We start from the raw sequence: 19,958 nt of genomic DNA, 5'->3' as shown, positions 1-19,958 counted from the left end.
CTCTCATATTATCCAGAGAGACGGAATCTGATACCTAGGCTTTATTGACTAAGACCAGCGCTAAGTTACAACTGCAATAAAAGCTGATCCATTCAAAGCAAGTTGAATATTTAGGACATCACTCACAAGATCACACTTATTTATGTGTACAGAAACACTGATAAGCAGCATAAAAATGTCACCCCCCCCCCCCCCAAAAAAAGAGAAAAAAAACTAAAACAATAGTGTGCACATTGCTGTATTGAATCCATCCCTCATAAAGTCAGTTCTATTTTCTTTGGTTTCGGCACTGACATATGTTGAACACTGCATCAGGCAAATAAATAAATAACTTGCCAGGGGGGCTTGATAAACTGTACATCAACCAGCAAATATTGGAATACGTTTAACGTTTGCCGTCTTGTATTTAGAGTTTAACAATGCCAATATGAGAAGACCTGCTAAATCCAGTGAGCGCTATGTCCAAGTCTGAGCTTCTGGTGTCTAAAAGCCACCATGCACCTACAACCTGTCAAGTGTTAAAAGGAAGAGGTTTTTCAACTAAAATATTCATCGCTACCACGAAAGGCATTACTAGAAAAGCTTCTCCCAGAGAGAAATGAAAATAAGACCAGTTGGCCCGAGTCGCTCCAAGAGGATTGACACGTGACCTACCCCTATTAACCTTTTACAGCCGTCTGACAAGAGGAGTGAGCGGACTGCCCTACAAGTCAGATACCCCCAGGCCTGACACAGCACACAAACATGCACGTGCCTTCTCCAACCAGGACATAAACACAGGCAGAATATCACCCACATTCAAACAAGTAAGATAAACACTTTGCTGCATGCAGTGACGCTGGAGCATTAACGGTGAAGTCCCTCCACGTTGTTATGGCTTCAGGTTGAATCCAGTTTACGCAATAAAACACTTGCCAGCATAAACCTGAGCACTTCTGATTAATTCATGGCCTAAGTTGCTGAAGCAACACACATGGAACCAACATCCAATCGGCAGCCGCAATACTGAAACAGGTGGTAGCTCCACGCCCAATCGGGACACGGCATTCTCAGTAGCTCCTCCCAGAAAGAGTCCAATCAACACCTGGTGCCACCAGAAAGTGGTTTGTTCCTGTCTGTCACATGCCTGTCACTCCAGCCGTCGTCTTGCGGCCCTGCTGTGGATAACACTATCAGACGGTCTGATCTCCAGAGGTCCAGCAGGGAAGCTCTTCGGGGCTGGGCCTTCCGATCCAGAGCAGAGGAGATGAAAACAGCTCAGTCTCGGCACTCTTCCTGCCAGCTGGCTTGATACTTGAGCCGGTGTCAGGTTGACATGCTCCAAAACAGCACATGCTCCTGGCTTCTCCCCTCCTTTTTTTTTCTTCTCACTCCGTCCACCCCGCGCGTCGGTGAGTGCTGGTCTGTTCTTCGCTGCCGTGTCTCTCCCCAATGGCGGTCGTCTGGGAAGACTTCCACAGGAAAGTGGGACTGTGGGGCGGTGCTATGTGCTCAGCCTTCTCTCTCTCTCTCTCTCTTCCCTCATCTGATCTCTCCTCTATCTCTCTTTTTTTCTTCCCTCCCTCTTTCCGTCGGTCTGTCCCTCCCCCTAACTCACTGTTCCAGCAAGCACCGCGGCACGCACGCACACACACACACACACACACACAAACGCATGAGTGAGTACAAACTCACTCGAACCCTCTCTCTGTCTCTCTTGTTAATACTCTAGCACACAGACACACACACACACACACACACACACACACACACACACACACACACACACACACACACACACACACACACACACACACACACACACACACACACACACACACACACACACACACACACACACACACACACACACACACACACACACACACACACACACACACACACACAGGCAGTCCAAGAGTAAACAGAGAGCAAAGCGAGAGAGTGAGAGAAAGAGGGAGGGAGGGAGGGAGGGAGGGAGGAGGCACTGAGCCAGATAGACAATGGAGAAAGGATACAGAAGTGGAGAGTAAGGGAGAGTGAGAAGAGGGGGAGGCGAGCGGGGGAAGAGAGGGAGTTGATGTTGATACCATGAGAAAGCATAAAGGCTTTCACATTTTTCCTGACTGACCTGCTTTTCATCTTGAATGTGACCTCTCCAGTTTATAACAACACAGAGTGAGGGGAGAGAGAAAGTGAGTGGGGAAAAGAGGTGCTTGCCAAATCTTCCACAGCCCTTGCCAATCTGGGCCAGTGCCATCTCCCAAACCGAGAGACGGGCCGGAGAGGCAGAGATAGTGGAGAGGAGGAAAGCAGAAAAGATAGTATGCCATTCTCTACCTGCTGCTCCTTTAAATGGCTTCTTCCAGCACACAGAGCAGGGGCCATTATCCAGCTGCCTGCCTGCACCCAAGCAAAGCCTGGCAGATTAGTGCACTTACATAAACACTGGCCAAGACTGGTGCACATGCAAACACACATCCGTAGCGTGTACCAATTGCACACAGTCACAACCTTCGCAACTCACACTTTGTGCATGCATGCACATGGGAGGGCAAAGCTGATAGATTTTTTTTCTTTTTTTTTTTCAAACAGAAGGACCACAATGCCTGGCAGTCACTTGTTTGAGGAACTCGTCTTTATGAGCAGTGAAGACGAGCGCAATCCATCGCAGAGTGTTGCCATGCCATCCTCGAAGGCAACGTTGGCTGGCACTGCCACGGCGGAATGCCGATGCTCTGCCAGGCACCATAAATGCAATTATTCAGATCTGTTTAGCTCAAAGGGATAAACACGTTAGCATCAGGCAACCTAAGCCTCTTTAAAACATATACATGGTAAACACCTGCCCGGGAAAGCACCTTGATAAGCCTATTCAATAGTCTGAGGAAGCAATCGAAAAAGTGGTTATGCTCGTGGCGCCTCGGACATCTTGGCGGGGGAATCCCTCCGGGCAGAAGTGGGGGGCGGCTGGTAGAAATTATGACAAACTTCTCCCCTTCCTCAGCTCTGGGTACTGTGGCTGGGTCTCGGTGGTTGTGGTTACATAAGCCCTTCATAGAAGCCCTGCTCCCACCGAGCTGCCAGGCTAATCCTCCGGGATGGAGCGCCCCACTAATCCCACAGCAGGAGAATGGAACTGAAGACATTAACCAGGATTACTACACAGGACCGTGTTTGAGCCAGGCCAGCGCCAGTTATCGCAAAATAACCTCTTAACACACAAACCTGTACACACATACAACCCCCCCCCCCCCCCCCCCCACCCCAATTCAGAGGTGAAACCTCAGAGTGTAAACCTGATGTACACTTTAAGATTAAATGTAGCTGCAAGAGGCACCACATCCACTGTTGATTACACAAGGTGAAAATAGTCAGAAGCAGAACTGAGAGTCACACAAAGCACAGTGACACATCACCTACTAATGGCCACAATGTGCAGTGAAGTGGTGTTGAGTATACACAATGCAGGAGTTGCATTAGAGAGAGGGGGGGGGGATTCAATTTAAAAATCATGTGTGAAGAGCAGCATTGACTAGTGAGTTCAAGTATCTATATACAGCACAATGAACATCCATATCAGTCTTTCTTGAAATGCACAGACAGATGAAAACCAGATCAAACAATCTATCTCACGCAACAGATTATTGGAAATCCCCATTGAAGGAGTAGTACACCGAGGGAATCACCGACAGCGAGGAGCTCATCCAATCAGCAGCTACAGCTCGCTGTACGCAATTCTTAAAATATACTCACGCAGGTTGCTGGTGCGAGGAAAACGGGCTGAATGTCAGCAACCTCTGTGAATCAGCCATAGGCTTCTGGGTAATCTTCAGTCCGAGACAATAAACAGCCCGAGTTAATGACTGCTGCATTTGCAGAGGCTGGCTGATAAGGGGCAGACTTTACAGCCTCCTTGATAAAAGGCAGGCTGCCTTGACCCAGAGAGACAGAGAAATGACTCCAAAGAGCAGCAGAGCCCATAGAGGCAGTCTGACACAGGCACAGGCACAGGCACACACACACACACACACACACACACACACACACACACACGCAGAGACACAACCTCACAGCACGTGGCGGTTGGTGCCTCAGTAACAGGAAGTCACAGCCACATCACTTGTATATGCTTTCGAACGGCAGTCGAGCCGCCAGTGTTCTTTCCTTTGGCAGCTGTACTATAATTCACAGAAACTGTGCAGAAGCTACACATCACAGGAGGTAGGGAAGTTAACCCTTTCTTACCTTTTTTGGCAGTTTCCATCTCTTCTTCAGTCCAGCGAGAGCTCTCGTTCATCTCCAGATTAGCTGTCAAAAAAAAAAAAAAAAAAAAAAAAAAATAGAGAAGCACCAAGTTAGAGAAGGCGGGAAGAGGAGGAGAGGAGGGGGGGAGGGAGGAGTGGGCAGTTGTCAAAAAGTCAGTTAGGGAGTGACTGACAAGAGGAAAGGAAAGAGAGACAGAAATTAAAGCGTGCAGGGGGGGGGGGGGGGGGGGGGGGGGGGGGAATAAAAGGGCGGGGGGGGGGAGCTTGTGCTGCTTGCTAGTGAGGCACTGCAGCATGGGGTCACTAGGGACTGTTTGTTTTACACGGAGGAAGCAGGAAATCCAAGGAGAGAAGTCAGTTAATGATTATAGACATAACAACTGGCTTGTTTCCCTGCACAGGCCATAAGCCAGGCCGTCCCTTGCCCTGTATGGCAGGCAGCGGCGCTGGAGCCTGTGCCTGTGTGTCCTCTATAGGGACCTTTGAAGGGCACAGTGGGCCAGCTCACACTGCTGCCAGCAGGGAACAAACAGTGGCCGGGTGGGGCTGCTGACTGAGAGTCCCTACAGCTCCAGTCACCTGGGGATTCCCTGTGACTAAAACCTATGCTGCCGGAGCAACTGCATCGCACGCACGCACGCACACACACACGCACACACAACTGCTGAAACATCATAAACCTCATCCTCGCTTGCAGCGAGTGTATTGGTGTGTGCGTGGCTGAATCCATCTGCGAGGAAACAAAAGAACTGAGTGTGTGTGTGTGTGTGGGGGGGGGGGGGGGGGGACACTGCTGACACACAGCATTTTGTCCTTAAATAATACTTCAGGCTTGTGCCAACTGAAGGGATCCCGACTACCTTCCTGGTGCGGAGCCACACTTTTTCACCGCTTTGACTTCTTATCATGCTACTTATTAAGTGTGAAAAATAGAGTAGAGTCCAAGAGTGAATGTGGATAAATAAATGAAGACGGAGGGACAACAGTGCACTCTTGTGGTGTAGATCAGGAGGACAAAAGTAGATCAAAGGTGACTCAACTCAGTCAATCATCAAATATTTATTCAAAGAGCTTCTTTACTGTTTACACATCTGAGTGATGCAACAGTTTTACTCGAATACTAGTTGATGCCTACTCTATTATTTTAGGTTATTCTGAATATTGTATTATGAAATTGAGAGGAAGTAATCCAGTATGAATAGAGAAATGTATTCTACCGGGTGTCTCTAACAATCCATTATATGGTAGTTCATACATATTGAACCAATGTCAAAGCACACGTTGCCGCTCTGCCGGCCCCATGTTACGGAGAAAAAAAAAAAGCCATTGCCGCAAATCCGTGGCAGCAAAGCTGGGACTTACCAAGCTCGTTGTTGAGTGGTGGTGTAGTGGTCTCCTCAACTTCACTGGTCATAGAGCGGGTGACGCGGCCCTTTCGCAGCCCCTGGCTATTGGCTGTGCGTCGGCCCTTGAAAGCCACAGCGGGCTCTTTGTCCTCTGCATCCTCTCCAGAGGTGTCGTCCCTGCGTTTGAGAAATGTCAACACGGTCAGCAAGAAATACAAACATTTGAATTTTGACATTTAAAGTTTCACCACTCAAAGCCTCATAATGGCTCCTAAAGCATCGTTTCTCTTATCGAACAACTGGAAGCTTGAGGTCAAACATAGAGGATCAACTAGTTGGGGGGGGTTAAAGTAGTTTTAGTGATGGGAAGGAAGAGAACGAAATGCTATAAAAGGCTGTCACTAACCACACTAAAGTAAAAAAAAAAAAAAAAGATGAATAAGCTGGCTCTGTGTCTATTTCCTTTTTTATTGAGGCACTAAAATTTTGGACATGTTGTAAAATGATTGTAATGAGGAAGTTGACACGTTTAAAAGACCATATTGGCTGAGAGATTAAAAAAAAAAGTTTTACAAATGTTTAGGTGCCACAGCTTCAACGCTGGCAGATAGAATTTAAAATCGTTCAGTTGTATAATGTTCCAGTAATAAAAACAGTAATATAGAAGATGTACAAGTCGTAAAAAAGAGTGATACTCTATAATATCATATGCAAATAGGGGTCCTGACATCATGTCATTACACCCAAAAGTAAGATTTAAACTGATTGCGCCAGCGATGGGACACTTTGATCATTGTGAGGACCAAAGACTTTATAGCCTCACTTCCAGGGGGACAAGGTGTAACAGAGCACTTCTAAGAGAAGCAAATATCGGGATCCTGACGACTATTTTAATAAAAATCTTAATTCATTTTGGCGTTATTGCTGCAATTACAGAGTATTGTTTAAATGAGGTCATTCTCTTCAAGACATTCGTCTTCTCATAACCTGTGAAAAAAAATATTATGAAATAACTTGTAAATTGGCTCATGGGCTGCAATCAACAGGGAATGTTGGGCACCAGTTGCACATGTTTGCATCACGCTGTCTGGTCACTCCACTGTGCTCAGGCCCATCACGGCTCAAAAGCCAACATGTGTGTCTGCAGGACAGGCGAAGAAAAGCACAGAATCAAACCCAACCTCTGGGGGCCAAACGTGGACATGTATGCTGGCGCTGCTTTTTTTTTTTCTTTCTTTTTTTCTCTCAAATTTAATTCTCTTTATTTCTAGGAATAATTTATCGAGTGTCAGCACAATGGCATGCCAGGAGACAGCCACCGAGTTTGAACCCTCTGCTCCGCCATTCATCTTCCCTCCAGCACCATTAATCTTGCTGAGGAGAGCTGTTGGCACACTAAATATAGGCAGGCCAGCTGTGCCAGGGGTGACAGGCAGGCAGCAGTCCCCTGGCCTTATCTCAGAGCAGAGAGGACGGAGAGAGCGCTTGATCACCATCACCTTTCATCCAATAGAGCTGCTAATAGAACGCGACCAGTCAATGCTTTAAACTAGTGTTGGGTCCCAACTCAGCTGATTATAAAGTCCCGGAATACGGATCTGGGCTGCTGTGGGTCCATTAATTTTCAGGAATAGAAAGCAGTGATATTCCATCTGTTGTTCTGCATCCTTTGCTGGCACTGTGTCTCTAAACACCCCCTCCTTTACCACTGCAACCACCTGCCTGCACACACACACAAACCTCAAACTGACAGGTAGGCTAATTATACCGCTTATTTTCGCCAAAGAAAACAACCTAGACATACAAAATAAGTGCAGAATTTTAAAAATGTGACTTGGTGTCATCTTGGGACTGGGACAGACATAACCAGGAAAACAGCTGCTGCAGTACGGACAACAAGTGGACGCCTGAGCTTGCTGTAGGTGGAAAGTCTGGCTGGAGGTGAGGGAGCAAGAGCTCAAAGGTTGCAGAATGATTCGATTTTCAGATGCACTACCACAAGCCAAAATACACTCCTACTCTATTCCCTTCATCCTGACCTGGAACAACTTGGAAAGAGAGAAACAAAAAAGTGAGTTAGAGAACTGGAGCAAGTTAAAAGATGAATGCAGATGCGCACTGGTATCAAAATGTGTCGCGAGTTTTCCAATCAGCTCCACTTATTCCCCTGCTTTACTGAATCAAACATGTCATCTTTGCAGGACACGGTGCTCCGATGACCTGGCATGCCGCTGACGTTAAAGGTCTATGAATCGAAAGGAAAACTCACTTCATTCCCTCTTCTTTATCTTCAGTTTCATTTTTTTCTTCATCCCGCTCTCCTTCCTTCTCCTTCTCCTCCTTCTCCTTCTCCTCCTGGCTGCTGCGGTTCACTTGTTGCTGCTGTTGCTGCTGCTGGCCATGCTGCGAAGAACGGCCCAGAGGAAACCATTACCTTTTATTACAGCTTTTAAGTGATTTGCAGAAACCTCGAGAATATTGCAAACACCTCTCGCTGCACCATTTTCTGTGTACACGTCAAAGAGAACAATATGATTTTCTGCTCGAGTGTGTGTTGAGTGTCGGTATAAAAACCGAGAGGGATGCGACACATCAGTCTTTCACTCATTGCTCATGAGAAGAAGATGCAGGTTGAGAAGCTCTGAAGCTCCCTGCCAGTTCGGCGCTATTCATTTTTCTTTTCGATTTTCTCGATACAGGTCTATTATAATGACGTTTTGATAACAGCCCAGGTGACCCTGCTCCCCGTACTTACACCCAGACGCGCCGAGTCGGCATGTACTACTCTCTGGGTTCAAATGAGTGGGTTACTGGACCAGTGTGAAAGCTATTCTAACAGGGTATAATCTTTCTGCCACCACTTAGGTCGACACAAAAACACACAGAACAGAGAGTAAATATACGGGATATACACGTGTGGAAGTTTAAGACATGATTCAAGATACGTAGAAATGGCAGCTTAACCGTGATTCAAATTGTAGCACAGTTGTGAGTCAGGAAAAAAAAATAATTCTGAAATAAATTCATGAGTCAATAAAATGTACTAACATTAGAGTTTATATAAAGCATTAACAACATAAAAAAAAATCTTTTGGATAACTACTTTTTATAACTGATACAAAAAAAAAAACATACCTGGAATTAGCCGAGAATGCATTTTTGAAACATGGGTTTAACATGAATCGATATTTTGAGAATCATATTAATTTTTCTTGTAAAACAAAACAGGATATGAAAGTTGAGGGATTACATTTCTGAGGTAAAACGTTTGCTCTTTAAGCACACAGTACCGCTTCCTTGCCAGTTTCCTGCCTGTCTGGGCTTTTCGGGTTAGAGTTCAGATTCATACAGACAGCCGCACTGAAAAACCATAACTGCAGCATAATATTACCCAGCGAACTTTCATCGGGCATCTTTTATTCGATTGGATGTTTTTACAGTTGCTGCCCCAGGGGAAATGCTCATCAAAGGAACTTAAACTGCTCTTTCCACTTTACTTCATATCGACTATTGACGATCGAAAGAGACTCATTACGTGTGGCCGGTAGCGAGACAAGAGTGAAATTAAAATAAAGAGAAGAAAAAAAGAATACACAGAGAAGTTATCTTGTTCTCCATTGGGACAGTATTACTAATGTCTTCCCTCTCTTGGAAATTAATAATGTCTTTGAAATTAACTGAAAACAGAAAGCAAATAAAAGACATAACTCAATAGAGCTTTATGGTCTCTCTGTTCCATGTGCTGCACGGACATTTTTTTCTTTCCCAGGACACACAATCAGTTTAATAATCTCAATCTAAGAAGAGATCTGCACTGCGTATAAACAAGCCCTAAGCTGATCCAGAGACAACGCCACAGAAAGTTAAACCACTCCGTCGCAGCATGTTGAAATGATAACCTAACCCAATGTGCCCGACATTACCGTCGACGTTAATCTATCACTTATCCTCACTCTTCTCCTGTGTGCAAACATCATCTCTATTAGCATTTGCAGTCGCTCTGTACTTGCCGTCCCTCCTGTAAGTAACTCCCACTGTGTGCGTGAGCAATTAGTGCAAGCTGCTATTCAAGAGGTGGAGCAAAACCTCCAGGTAATGAGGAGACGATTCTTCAGGAAAGATGAGGAGACACCAACCTCCCTCCCACCCACAGGGAAAGGTCACCAGTAAATTAAAGTGCCATTTCATTAGTGTCCACAACTGTGAAGTTCAACAGCACCTCTTCTCTGGGTACGAATTAACTGCTCGTCTGCGGCAGGAATAACCTCAGTTAAAAAAAAAAAAGGTTGATATGAGGATAATGTTGACATGTGGAGGTCAACAAATTGCAGCAGCAGGCACTGGTGCGTTTCTTATGAATGCCTTTTGGCAAGGACATCGGCAGCAGAGGAGACGGTTCAGGCAAACTAAAACATGTTGGTAGTTAAAATCCTTGTGTGCTATAGGTCCACATTGAGCGTTTTGTGTTTGTCTTTGTGTTGTGGCTCAAGTTATGATGTTCTCAAAGTTCAAATGTTGTGAGCTCTACAACAAAATGGCATCAGTTCTCTGCATGTATGAGGAAGGAGGCGCGGCGTCGCCACTGCCTCAGCAGTGTCTCGAAGCTCCTCACACTGGTGTTCACATGGACGGGGTGAGATAGGACATCAGACTGTGACCGTTGGCTTTGCAAGGGTGATGCTACGTACACCGGAAGGAATTATGGCCACGTGCCTGATACTAAAGTAAAAGTACTTATATTTCCAAATGATTCTGTTACTAGTTACTCAGATAATTGACTGACAGCAGCCTGCATTGTTGCTGAGCTGAAGCCAAATGTGTCATGTGGAGGTGGTTGTTAAACCAAGAAGAAAGTGTTTCCACTGGGCCTCTATCACAATGAAGAGCATGTTTTTTTGAAGATTGAACTTTAAAGGTGACAATACCTGGCTTCTTCCTCTGCGTCGGTAGTTCCTTCTCACTATGTTCTTATAGTTTTCATTCTTTTTGGTCAGATAGTAAAAGAGCACACACTCAGCCACAGTCTGAAACATAACAGAAATGGAAATTTTTCATTTTTTTTCCCCCCCGAGAAGACTTCAGAAACTACACATAAAAGACCCCCAGAACAAATCAATCTGTACCTTTCTCTCCAGAAAAGAGGCAATCAGGCCAAAGTTTTTAGGGTGCTGGATGAATCTGTGGGAGCAAAAGAAAGCAAACGACTCAAAGCCAGTGGTAAATGTGAAGAGCTTCTAAAATAAGATGAGAACACCACCACGGAGAGCAGTGGGGGGTGACGTCAGTGCAGAGACAGGTCATTTTAGAAAAAGGAAAAAATATAAATCTATTTTAAGTTCCACCATATTAATCCTTTGGGCCACAGTGGTGTCATATTTAGCATTCATGGCCAAAAGCCAGAATATACTGGATTGTGAGGGGACTTTCTGTAGAGGATCTCAATGTTCTCCCTGTACACATTTTGCAGAAATGACAAAATATCATGGTAGATGTGTAAATAGTAAGGATATATCCTTATATTTATATTGAATAAGGTTTATCAGGACGGCAAACGTGACAGCGAGCTCTTTGTATGTGGGCTCTTGAAAGCTTCCGATTCTTTTTACAGCGTGGGTTTGATTTGATTTGGCAGCTGAAAAACGCCTTCTCTCGATTCTCAGTAAAAGGGAAGATTCACTTCCTTACCAACAACTGCGTTGACCCTTTATCAGTCACACACAATGTATAGTATGTCAGCGGGAGTAACAGAGATACTCCATGCTGCTGCTAAGAAACAAGCTTTTAAAAGAGCAACCCTTAAAAGAAGGGAAGATATTTGATCTGTAAAAATATTGCCCTCGAATTATTCTTGAGTCTATTTCTTGGGAAAGTCCTACCATGATCCGACTCGGAGATGGGAACTGAGCGTGACGTGAAAGAAAAGTATCAATTCTGTGTTGTGCTGCGGGCGGAGTGCTTGCTTACTTCTCTCTGAACGTGTCCTTCTCCTGCTCGCTCCACATATTCATGACCTGCCGGTCCTTGTACACCTTCATGGGGTCGTCCATCAGCCCGTTCATGTTGATAAACTTGATGCGCTGCTGCTCAGCATCGAATAACATGGGCGGGATGACTGCCAACTGTCGCATTTGCTTCTCTGTGTTCTAATGTCCACAGACACACACACACACACACGAAAGACAGACGAGGCAACATGTTTGAGTGCGGGGGCCGCTCTCCAGAGAAACTACCTGACAGCAAAGTGCCTGGACAGACGTGTCCTACATGCAGCCGTCAGCGGCAGGAGGGAGAGGCTGAGATGTCCTTGTTAGCAAAACAACTAAAACATATTCCCCTTGTTAAACTGACACCCCACCGCTCATTTTCAGTCGCAGAGAGAATGTTTAGGGGGATTTACGAGCGCAGTCTGTCTAACTCATTGATCTTTTGGTTTTTTATGCGACTTGAGTTTGTGCGTGTCAGAATCTATGTCCTTGGCCGTGACTCTGAAACACCAGGAGTCCATCCACACTCTACTTGATAAATCACCCCCCCCGCCCCCCAATGCTTTCATTTCATATCTATGAAACCTGTCTATTGATGATGTTGGAGTAACTGAAGGAGGCTGGACTGAAAAGGCAGTTTAGACAGATTATATTATTTTATGCCGTGTGTGTGCGTCGTATGTATATCAACATATTTATTATCAACACCAGAGAGGCTGGTACATGACAAAGTAGTGGACCACCTTTTGAAATGAGACGTCTCCACTGGACACATGCAGGCATCCATAGTTGATTTTAATTAAGACTTAAATTGTGGAATCTATAAGTTTTCTTTCTTTGTTTGTTTTTCCCTCCCAATTAAACGAGTCAACCATGTCAGCCTAAAAGGCAAAGATTTGGTTTGCCTGGATTTAGTCAAGTCAAACCAATTGTTTTCACACAATTGTGAAAAAGTCAAACAAAAGGGAAAAAAACAAGTTCTAAATCTGCACACGTGCCTGTAGTCTCTCTGAAGTTTAGATCAGAACTGAGCTATTACAGTCACAGTGACCAGTGAAAGCGATGTGTCAACTGTGCACACTTTCAAAAGGGAGGAAAGAGAAAAGAGAAAGAACTGTAAAAAGGAGACAGGCAGCAGAGACTTCCAGAAACCATCAGCGTTTTGGATGAACTCCAATTGAAAGCAGCTGTGCTGCTGTGTTTGCCGCTGGGATGTGGTGACCTTACGGGGTTGGGGCTTTGCTCTGGTTAGCCCTGCTAGCTTAGCTACAAGTATTCAAGCCGCATTTCGCATCATCTCCTCGACGTGTGTAGTAGAAATGAGTGATACAGAGTGCCTTATGTCTTTAAAGAACAAATTACAAAGCGATATTTAAGCACCGCTTTATTTTACATGCCTTGTGGCTTTTTATAATCTTGTCTCTTTTACTACAGCCTCGTGTTACGTCTCCATTTATACAGTACTGTGGATAAATGTCAAGCACCAACAGTAAAACAGTGATGGTTTCCAAAAATAAACCTATAAATATTTTATGAATGAATTTCATACAAAGCGCTGTAAAACAAATGGAATTCCTCAGCTAAAGCAGTGCTTAGCGCAAGTCTTTAACTTGATAACAGCCAACAATCAGCTTAAAGTATTTGTAGTAAGTTTCAAGGATTTTCATGTATGCGAGCCAAATATACTTAAATGTCCACTTTTACAAACGAGTGGCGTGTTCACTTCATATAGGCATCGTTGTTGTTTTTGTTTTGTTTTTTTAATTGCCCCCAGAAACGCATGGTTTCGCCTTTCCGTGCGTGGCGAGGCTCAGTATGAGACCTTACCTCATGCTCTGATATTCCGTCAATGATTTCAGAGACTTCGTGTTCGCTGCGAGCTGCAGATGAGGCGAGTCCACCTCCTCGCTGCCCGACACGACTGCAAAAGGAAAAGCCAACGCATCACCGAAGCGCTCTCGCGTTGCCGTCACTGAGCCGTCCGCTCGTCACAACAGAACAAATCCACACTCATGCGAAAGCGCGGCGGCAGTAACAAAAGGCACAAACTCATACAAAGTGACTAAATCTGTTTCAGAGGGCCTGTTGTGAAAGTGAGAAAATAAAAAATAAACAAAAAGTAAAGAGTGTGACCCCACCTCTGCATTCGCTCCTGCAGCTCTCTCTGCTTGCGGATCTCTGGGAACTGCTTCTCGTAGTACTCCCGCACCTTGCTCTCTTTGGCTCGGCGCCGCGGGTTGTTTTCAATGCGCTCCACCTTCTTCTCCCAGGCTTCCATCAGCTGGTCATAGCGCTGGCAAAACTTCTGCTCCTGGCAGATCGCAGAAAGACAATCATCTTAGTCGGCGGCAGACCCACTTCGAGACATACAACGAACGCACCATTAAGTGTGGAGGAGTACAATTAGAAAAGATTCTACGAGAGGACCCGTCACGAGACGGCATTCATGCAAGCAGATTTTATTTTCCGGTAATTTTACGCCCCTCTTCGTCTATCTGGTGTGTCCTGCATTGCACCCCTGCGTTGCTCATGCGACATGCGGCTACGCTGTGGGGGGATTCCAGCTTACAGCCACAACTCTGGCAGACGGCAGTGCGCCGCTTTCCCAGCTTCCTCACATGGCAGGCTGTAAAGCAGACCATTAACGCTGGTGGAGACACGACCCTCAGCAGGCCCATAAACCACGATGTGATGTCTCCCCGCACTCTGCCCACAAGGAGCCCCCTCCCCCACTTAAGACACAACATGGGAGAGCAATGGACGCTTGCCCGCGGCACGCAGCTTTTGACACGGGTGGCGCACTGCTTTCCTCAGCTACACTTACGACACACGGCGAATGCTTCGCCGTGCCAGTTGTTCCTGGCAGCGTCCTCGGCCGGGGAGTCAAACTCGGTTTCATTCACGGAGTGCATACACCCAGATTTGATGTCAGTGAGGCCGGACAAGTCAAATGAAAACATACCAGGCTATACATATTGACAACTCCAAAATTATGCCTTTAAAAAATCTCTAAAATGTACATGGTGGAAAAAGTTACGCATTAGAATATTTTACCGACAACATGCACTTTCTCAAGAAAAAAACCAAGGCAAATGTCCGTCGCTTATGCAGCCAGGAGCAGGTATTAACACCACCAGAGTGCCACTTCGATGCTAAAACTAGTTTGTTAGAAATAAGGTCACTAGCAGAGTCCCTGAGAAATATTGTCATTTACAGTCTGGTTTTGATTTAGTCTGCTCAGTGTGAACCCCAGTGGATTAATTGGGAACAGCCGTTACTTTTAATAAAAAGTTGCAGTTAATAGCTACATTTTGACCAACGCCACCTGGGGACTTTAGTTTCAGGTACTTTATTTCAAAGGGCTAAAATGATTCTTTTACGCATTGCTGCCTGTGTTTCTACAGACTAAAGACGCTGATCAGGATGATGATGCTGGACAAGGCAATGAGGGATAGATTCACCTCGTGTTGTTTTTCATTGTGATTTATTGCATTTTAGATGAGGTCAGCGAGACAACGCTGGAAAGGAGAGAAGCTTTAATAGCAATGGGGATTCAAAAGAGCACAAAGGCCCTACATCTGATAGACAAAACAGCACAGTTCTTAAAGTACTACCCCATGTACAGGGACCCCTGAAGTAAATTTAGAACATGTGTCCAGCGAACAAAACGCACAAAAGTACTCCTCATGGTTCCTCATACTTGGAGAAAGTTCTTGACAGTTAATGTTTTTTGATCAATTTTGCCAGGCCACTTAATGTGTCAGATTTGGTTATATGTTTGATCCTGCCGGTCAAAGTCATAAGAACTGGTTCCCTACTTGAGGAATCAAGCAAATTTCACAGCAAGGCTGTGGGCTTAACTTGCACTAATGATTTTGTGTCGAGCTGGTTGACTTTACGGCGCTCGCCTGGCGTCACAGTTCACCCATTGATTTCTGATTTATTTATAGTCGCGCTCTTTGGCTCGCGCTCATGGGCAGACTGGCAAAAGTGCAGGCGAACCCTGTGCAACACTCATTATAGTGTTCAGCCGACGGTGAATTCAATAGACACATGGAATTATACTTTTAGATGACAGTATGAGCCCTCTTTTTGGTGTTATATTTCAAAAGAAATCACCGACCCAAGCCTCAGTAGATATACTAACAGATCATGCCCAGAGCTCTCTCTCTGCTTTGAATGCCTAAAATAGCCACTTACTTCAAGGAACAGCTGGCACGATTTGACACTAGTCATCAGTCACACACGAAATCTCAGCAGAGTCAGAAATGTTGAATGATTTTACTTACCCACTGCTTGCGAGCATGATTTCTCCTTTTAAAGTACAAGATGAGCTTTTTCCTCATTGCCTGGTTTCTGAGAGGGTGAAAGAGTAAAAGAGAAAGAGATATGGACAGAAAGGAAAGCATGAGGTGAGAACATTCAAGAAAACACTTGATATCAGACAGCGCTTTGGCTTTCATCACATCTGTCACATATTTTATGGAAGTGTAAGACGTTCCCCAGACGCTCAGGTACACTCTCCCTACCCTCTGCACTCCCGCCTGCCTCGCCGCTCTCCCCCCATAAACGACGACAACAACAAAAATAAAAATGCACGCACGCACGCACACACACACTCACAAACAACGCTTGTCCTTGTATGCCACTGCTCGATAAACTCAAACTTGCTTCTGGGTGGAAAGGACAGCGAGGGGAGCCAAACTTATAAAACTTGTCTGTGCTGGGAACAGCCAGCCACAGTGCTTCAAATAAAGGTCAGGGCCAGTAATCTCCTTAGGCAGCCACTCAGTTTGTCTCTTTCTTTGCTGCAAGACAGAGTTTTATTCCTGACACTTAATCTGTCACTTGTAAGGTCACGTTCCCCGCTGATTAATGTAATCTTATTCTACATTAGTCACTTCAGCTGAGCCGCGGGGTCCTTCGGGTCACGGGCAAGGGCGAGGAAGTGGGGCTACTGGTGGCGTTTTGTTACATTTTAAAGATAGCATGACAACATGCAGGGAGAGATAGCCACACGTGGTGACCTCACCGCTATACTTTGAACTTATTATCTGTGGGAACAGGACCGAGTTCAGGCTAAACAGCCCTCACCTCCAACCTACATAAACACTGCTGCACACCCACACATACAAACACACGTTGAGCCGTGCCACCCCGGCAGGGAAGACGGATTCTGTGAAATCGAGCATGATAAGAGCAGAGGTGAATATGTTGGTGAGAACTAAGTTGGTATGGCAAAAACAAGACTGATAGTTTAATCCCTCTAAAGACAGAGATGGCATTGTCCTCTGGACACCAGATGGCAACGGGAAAGATTAGTGGCCCTGAAACCCTACAAAAGGTTTCCTTTGTCCTTCTCTAAGCCTGTGCCATTTCTGAGATATTGGAGAACACAGTCATTTGGCATAAAACCTCCAAACTGCAAATACTGCGAATTTCATAATACTTCATACGCGCGGCAGATTTTCTGTTGTGATATAGCCACACTGAGGATTTATCAAACTGATCACCAGCAGTGTGGTAGCAGCACCATGTGTGCAGGAGTTGAACTGTGATGAGGACTGAGAGCTTCACACAGATATTGGTCGTCATCCATCCCGGCAAGGATGAATGCCAAGGTTATCAAACCGGTTAACAAAACAAAGGAGTCAATTGTGCTGGCCCAAAGCAACACACTGGTATTTAATAGCGCGCGCGCATGCGCACGTACTCGCACAGGGAGACGGGACAGTTTTCAGTTAATTGCTCTGAGGCAGTAATACTGATCAAACGGTGCAGGATCAAAAGGAGTGAAGACAGCAGTGTGTGGTGGAGAGGTCAGACACATCCAGTGGCATGCCACCATGCCCAAAATACAGTGAAAACAGCAGAGGCGAGCCATCAAAACCCTCCCACAAGCCTTTTGATGTGCCTCACTGAATCATGGACCTTAAAAGATTACACACTGAACACAAGCCTCATTGATGGACGTCGTAATGGCTGCTACCTTTACTATATACATCCAGTTACATATGAAACGGAGGCAATGAGAAATCAGATGCAACAGAAGCTAAATGGTCTGTTTAATTTGACCACTTATGACTGACTGTGAATTAATTTCTACCTAAGCTTCATTTTATCAAGTTGTATACACAATTTAGAAAGAAGCTTTATTCACATTAGGATCATGGAAAACCAGCATTCACACCGGGAGAATATGCAAAATCTGTTTGGAGACGCCCCCAAAGCAGGGCTCAAATGGTTGATGTCGCGGTGAGGCGAAACTGCTAACCACTGTGTAGCCTTGTATTAAGTTATGGCTTAAGATATATAAAAAATTCAAACGTTACCTCAGTAGAGGTGAAAGCGGAGCAGCTAATATTCTAAAGCAGAGGTGTGATGAAAAGTTCCCTCATTCAAGGTCATGACAATAAAAGAGTTTGAAATCGGATTCAAAACTGTATCTTTAATACATACATGAACTATGACAACGCTGAATGAACATTAAACTTAAGTATTACTAGATACTGTATGGAAGGAGTGCACCCAAGCAGAAGTGAATTGGAAATTAACAAGACGATGCTGACATGCCGATTAAACTGCCACCGTTACTTCAGTGTTCTCCACTAATGGTGAAAAATCTTTCTGACATATTTTCATCTTTTTTAAGCCTCTGCTGCATGTTTTTCTATACGTATTTATCCTAGTACACGTCATGTCATGTTTGCCAAAGACGAATGATCATACGAGGCTTAATAATGGAGACACGTGTTGGATTTCCCAGGCAATACACTACCATTACAGGAAATAATGTGGTCAAATCACCGAGAGTCTTCCTCCTAATGAGACACGAGTACCTGCTCAAACGTAAAGCATTTCGTCTGTTGTTGTTCTGTGTCCATCATGGGAGATTTAGATCCTACATTGGTGCTCAGTTTTAATGAGCACTGTTGTGGATATTCAAAACTACTCATTGCAAATATATACGGACACATGAAATTACATCTTAAACAGTTTATATATCAACTCATCATTCTTCTTGAAGGTAAACCTTTATGGCAGTGTGTGTGAAACATTTTTATATGGGGAAATATGTAGAGGTATGCAGCAATATACTCACATTTTGATGTTTTCATGGTACTGCTTGGTATCAGAAGGCTGGTTGTACAGAGGCTAAAAGAGGAGAATAAGCCATGTTAGCAAATGTGCAGCAGATTGTAAAGTGCACACACACAGACTGCAGTATGTCTTCAATACACATTAGACCTCTCACCAGCAAATTACAAGTGACACAAAGCGCTGATTGACAGCAGTCCAATGGCCTGATCTGATTGAATCTAAAGAGCTCACTGGAAATGAGAGCCCTCGGGGATACAGCAAAACCTGCCAGTTGTCTCAATAGGTAATTTGTTCAACAGGACCAAGTGATCAGTTCGCTTCCAGCAAGTGAGTGTAAGATGATATTTCTGCAGCTTGATGATTGCCATGAGTCGGCACGTTTCCAATACAAGCAGGGAAGCATAATTAAGATGATAGAAAACCAGAGCAGAGTGAAAATCCGATCAGAAGTAATGATGAAAACAGCTGCAGACAACATCCCCTTATTTTACTGTTCAAATCAGCAATATTGCATCTTGGGACAGTGTCAACAAAATTCTTCAATTTAGTGTTTGTTAACCCAAAAGCTGGAGCAAGTATGTCATTTGGGCATCCGGGCTAACCCGCCTGACCTGTTTGCCGTCATTCATCGCTTCAATAATATCTCGCAAAAACATGAGGCGGCAGAATACAATGTCTACTCACCAGTTCTACCCTGGGTCCCAGTCCCTCCAGTATCCTGTGAGCCTCTTCTGCCTTTTTCTGGAGGAGTAAGACAAACACAAGTAGTACATTAGCGGGCTGCCTGCACCTCTGCCATCACCACGGCAACACTGTGAACATGCTCACTCGATCACTCAGGCTACAACGCTGCGTGTCGGATGGATGGATGAACGGCCGGATGGATGGGGAGATGGATGCACCGACTATTATTAGAGCTTTTAGCTCAAGCTGGGCCACAGTTTCTTGCCTCAGTTTTCTCTCCCCTCTCAGAAAGGAAAAAAAAAAAAAAAAAAAAAAAGATTACTCACCTCCCCAGAGCAGAGAGGTAAGAGAGAAAGAACAAGCAGGCAGGAGAGCAGAGTGGGAGTGGAATAAAAAAGGAGTGGGAGAGAGAGAGAGAGAGAGAGAGAGAGAGAGAGAGAGAGAGAGAGAGAGAGAGAGAGAGAGAGAGAGAGAGAGAGAGAGAGAGAGAGAGGAGAGAGAGAGAGAGAGAGAGAAAGAAATCCAGGAAGAGGGGTATCTAATAAGAGACATCTGATGAAAGAGAGAGAAAGATCTCACCTCCAGCCACCTACAAG

The 19,958-nt window shown here is 45.0% G+C and overlaps 1 protein-coding gene across 2 annotated transcripts in view; it reads right to left on the bottom strand.

The window, feature by feature from the left end:
• Nucleotides 1-19,958, bottom strand: part of ncor2 (nuclear receptor corepressor 2) — an 88,589-nt gene that overhangs the window by 24,583 nt on the left and 44,048 nt on the right. For both annotated transcript variants that reach the window (XM_080499181.1, XM_080499182.1), the window contains exons 7-17: nt 19,363-19,419; nt 18,680-18,732; nt 15,867-15,933; nt 13,716-13,888; nt 13,405-13,498; nt 11,558-11,736; nt 10,717-10,771; nt 10,519-10,617; nt 7,863-7,996; nt 5,610-5,770; nt 4,228-4,290 (exon numbers count right to left, since the gene is read on the bottom strand). In XM_080499181.1, the coding sequence (XP_080355307.1) occupies nt 4,228-4,290; nt 5,610-5,770; nt 7,863-7,996; nt 10,519-10,617; nt 10,717-10,771; nt 11,558-11,736; nt 13,405-13,498; nt 13,716-13,888; nt 15,867-15,933; nt 18,680-18,732; nt 19,363-19,419 (1,135 nt within the window). The remainder of the gene's footprint in view (nt 1-4,227; nt 4,291-5,609; nt 5,771-7,862; nt 7,997-10,518; nt 10,618-10,716; nt 10,772-11,557; nt 11,737-13,404; nt 13,499-13,715; nt 13,889-15,866; nt 15,934-18,679; nt 18,733-19,362; nt 19,420-19,958) is intronic.

Source organism: Blennius ocellaris (genome assembly GCF_963422515.1).
Source record: "Blennius ocellaris genome assembly, chromosome: 7".
Lineage (NCBI taxonomy): Eukaryota > Metazoa > Chordata > Actinopteri > Blenniiformes > Blenniidae > Blennius > Blennius ocellaris.
The sequence above is the reverse complement of the archived record's forward strand: the minus strand, read 5'-3'. Positions and strand labels throughout refer to the sequence as shown.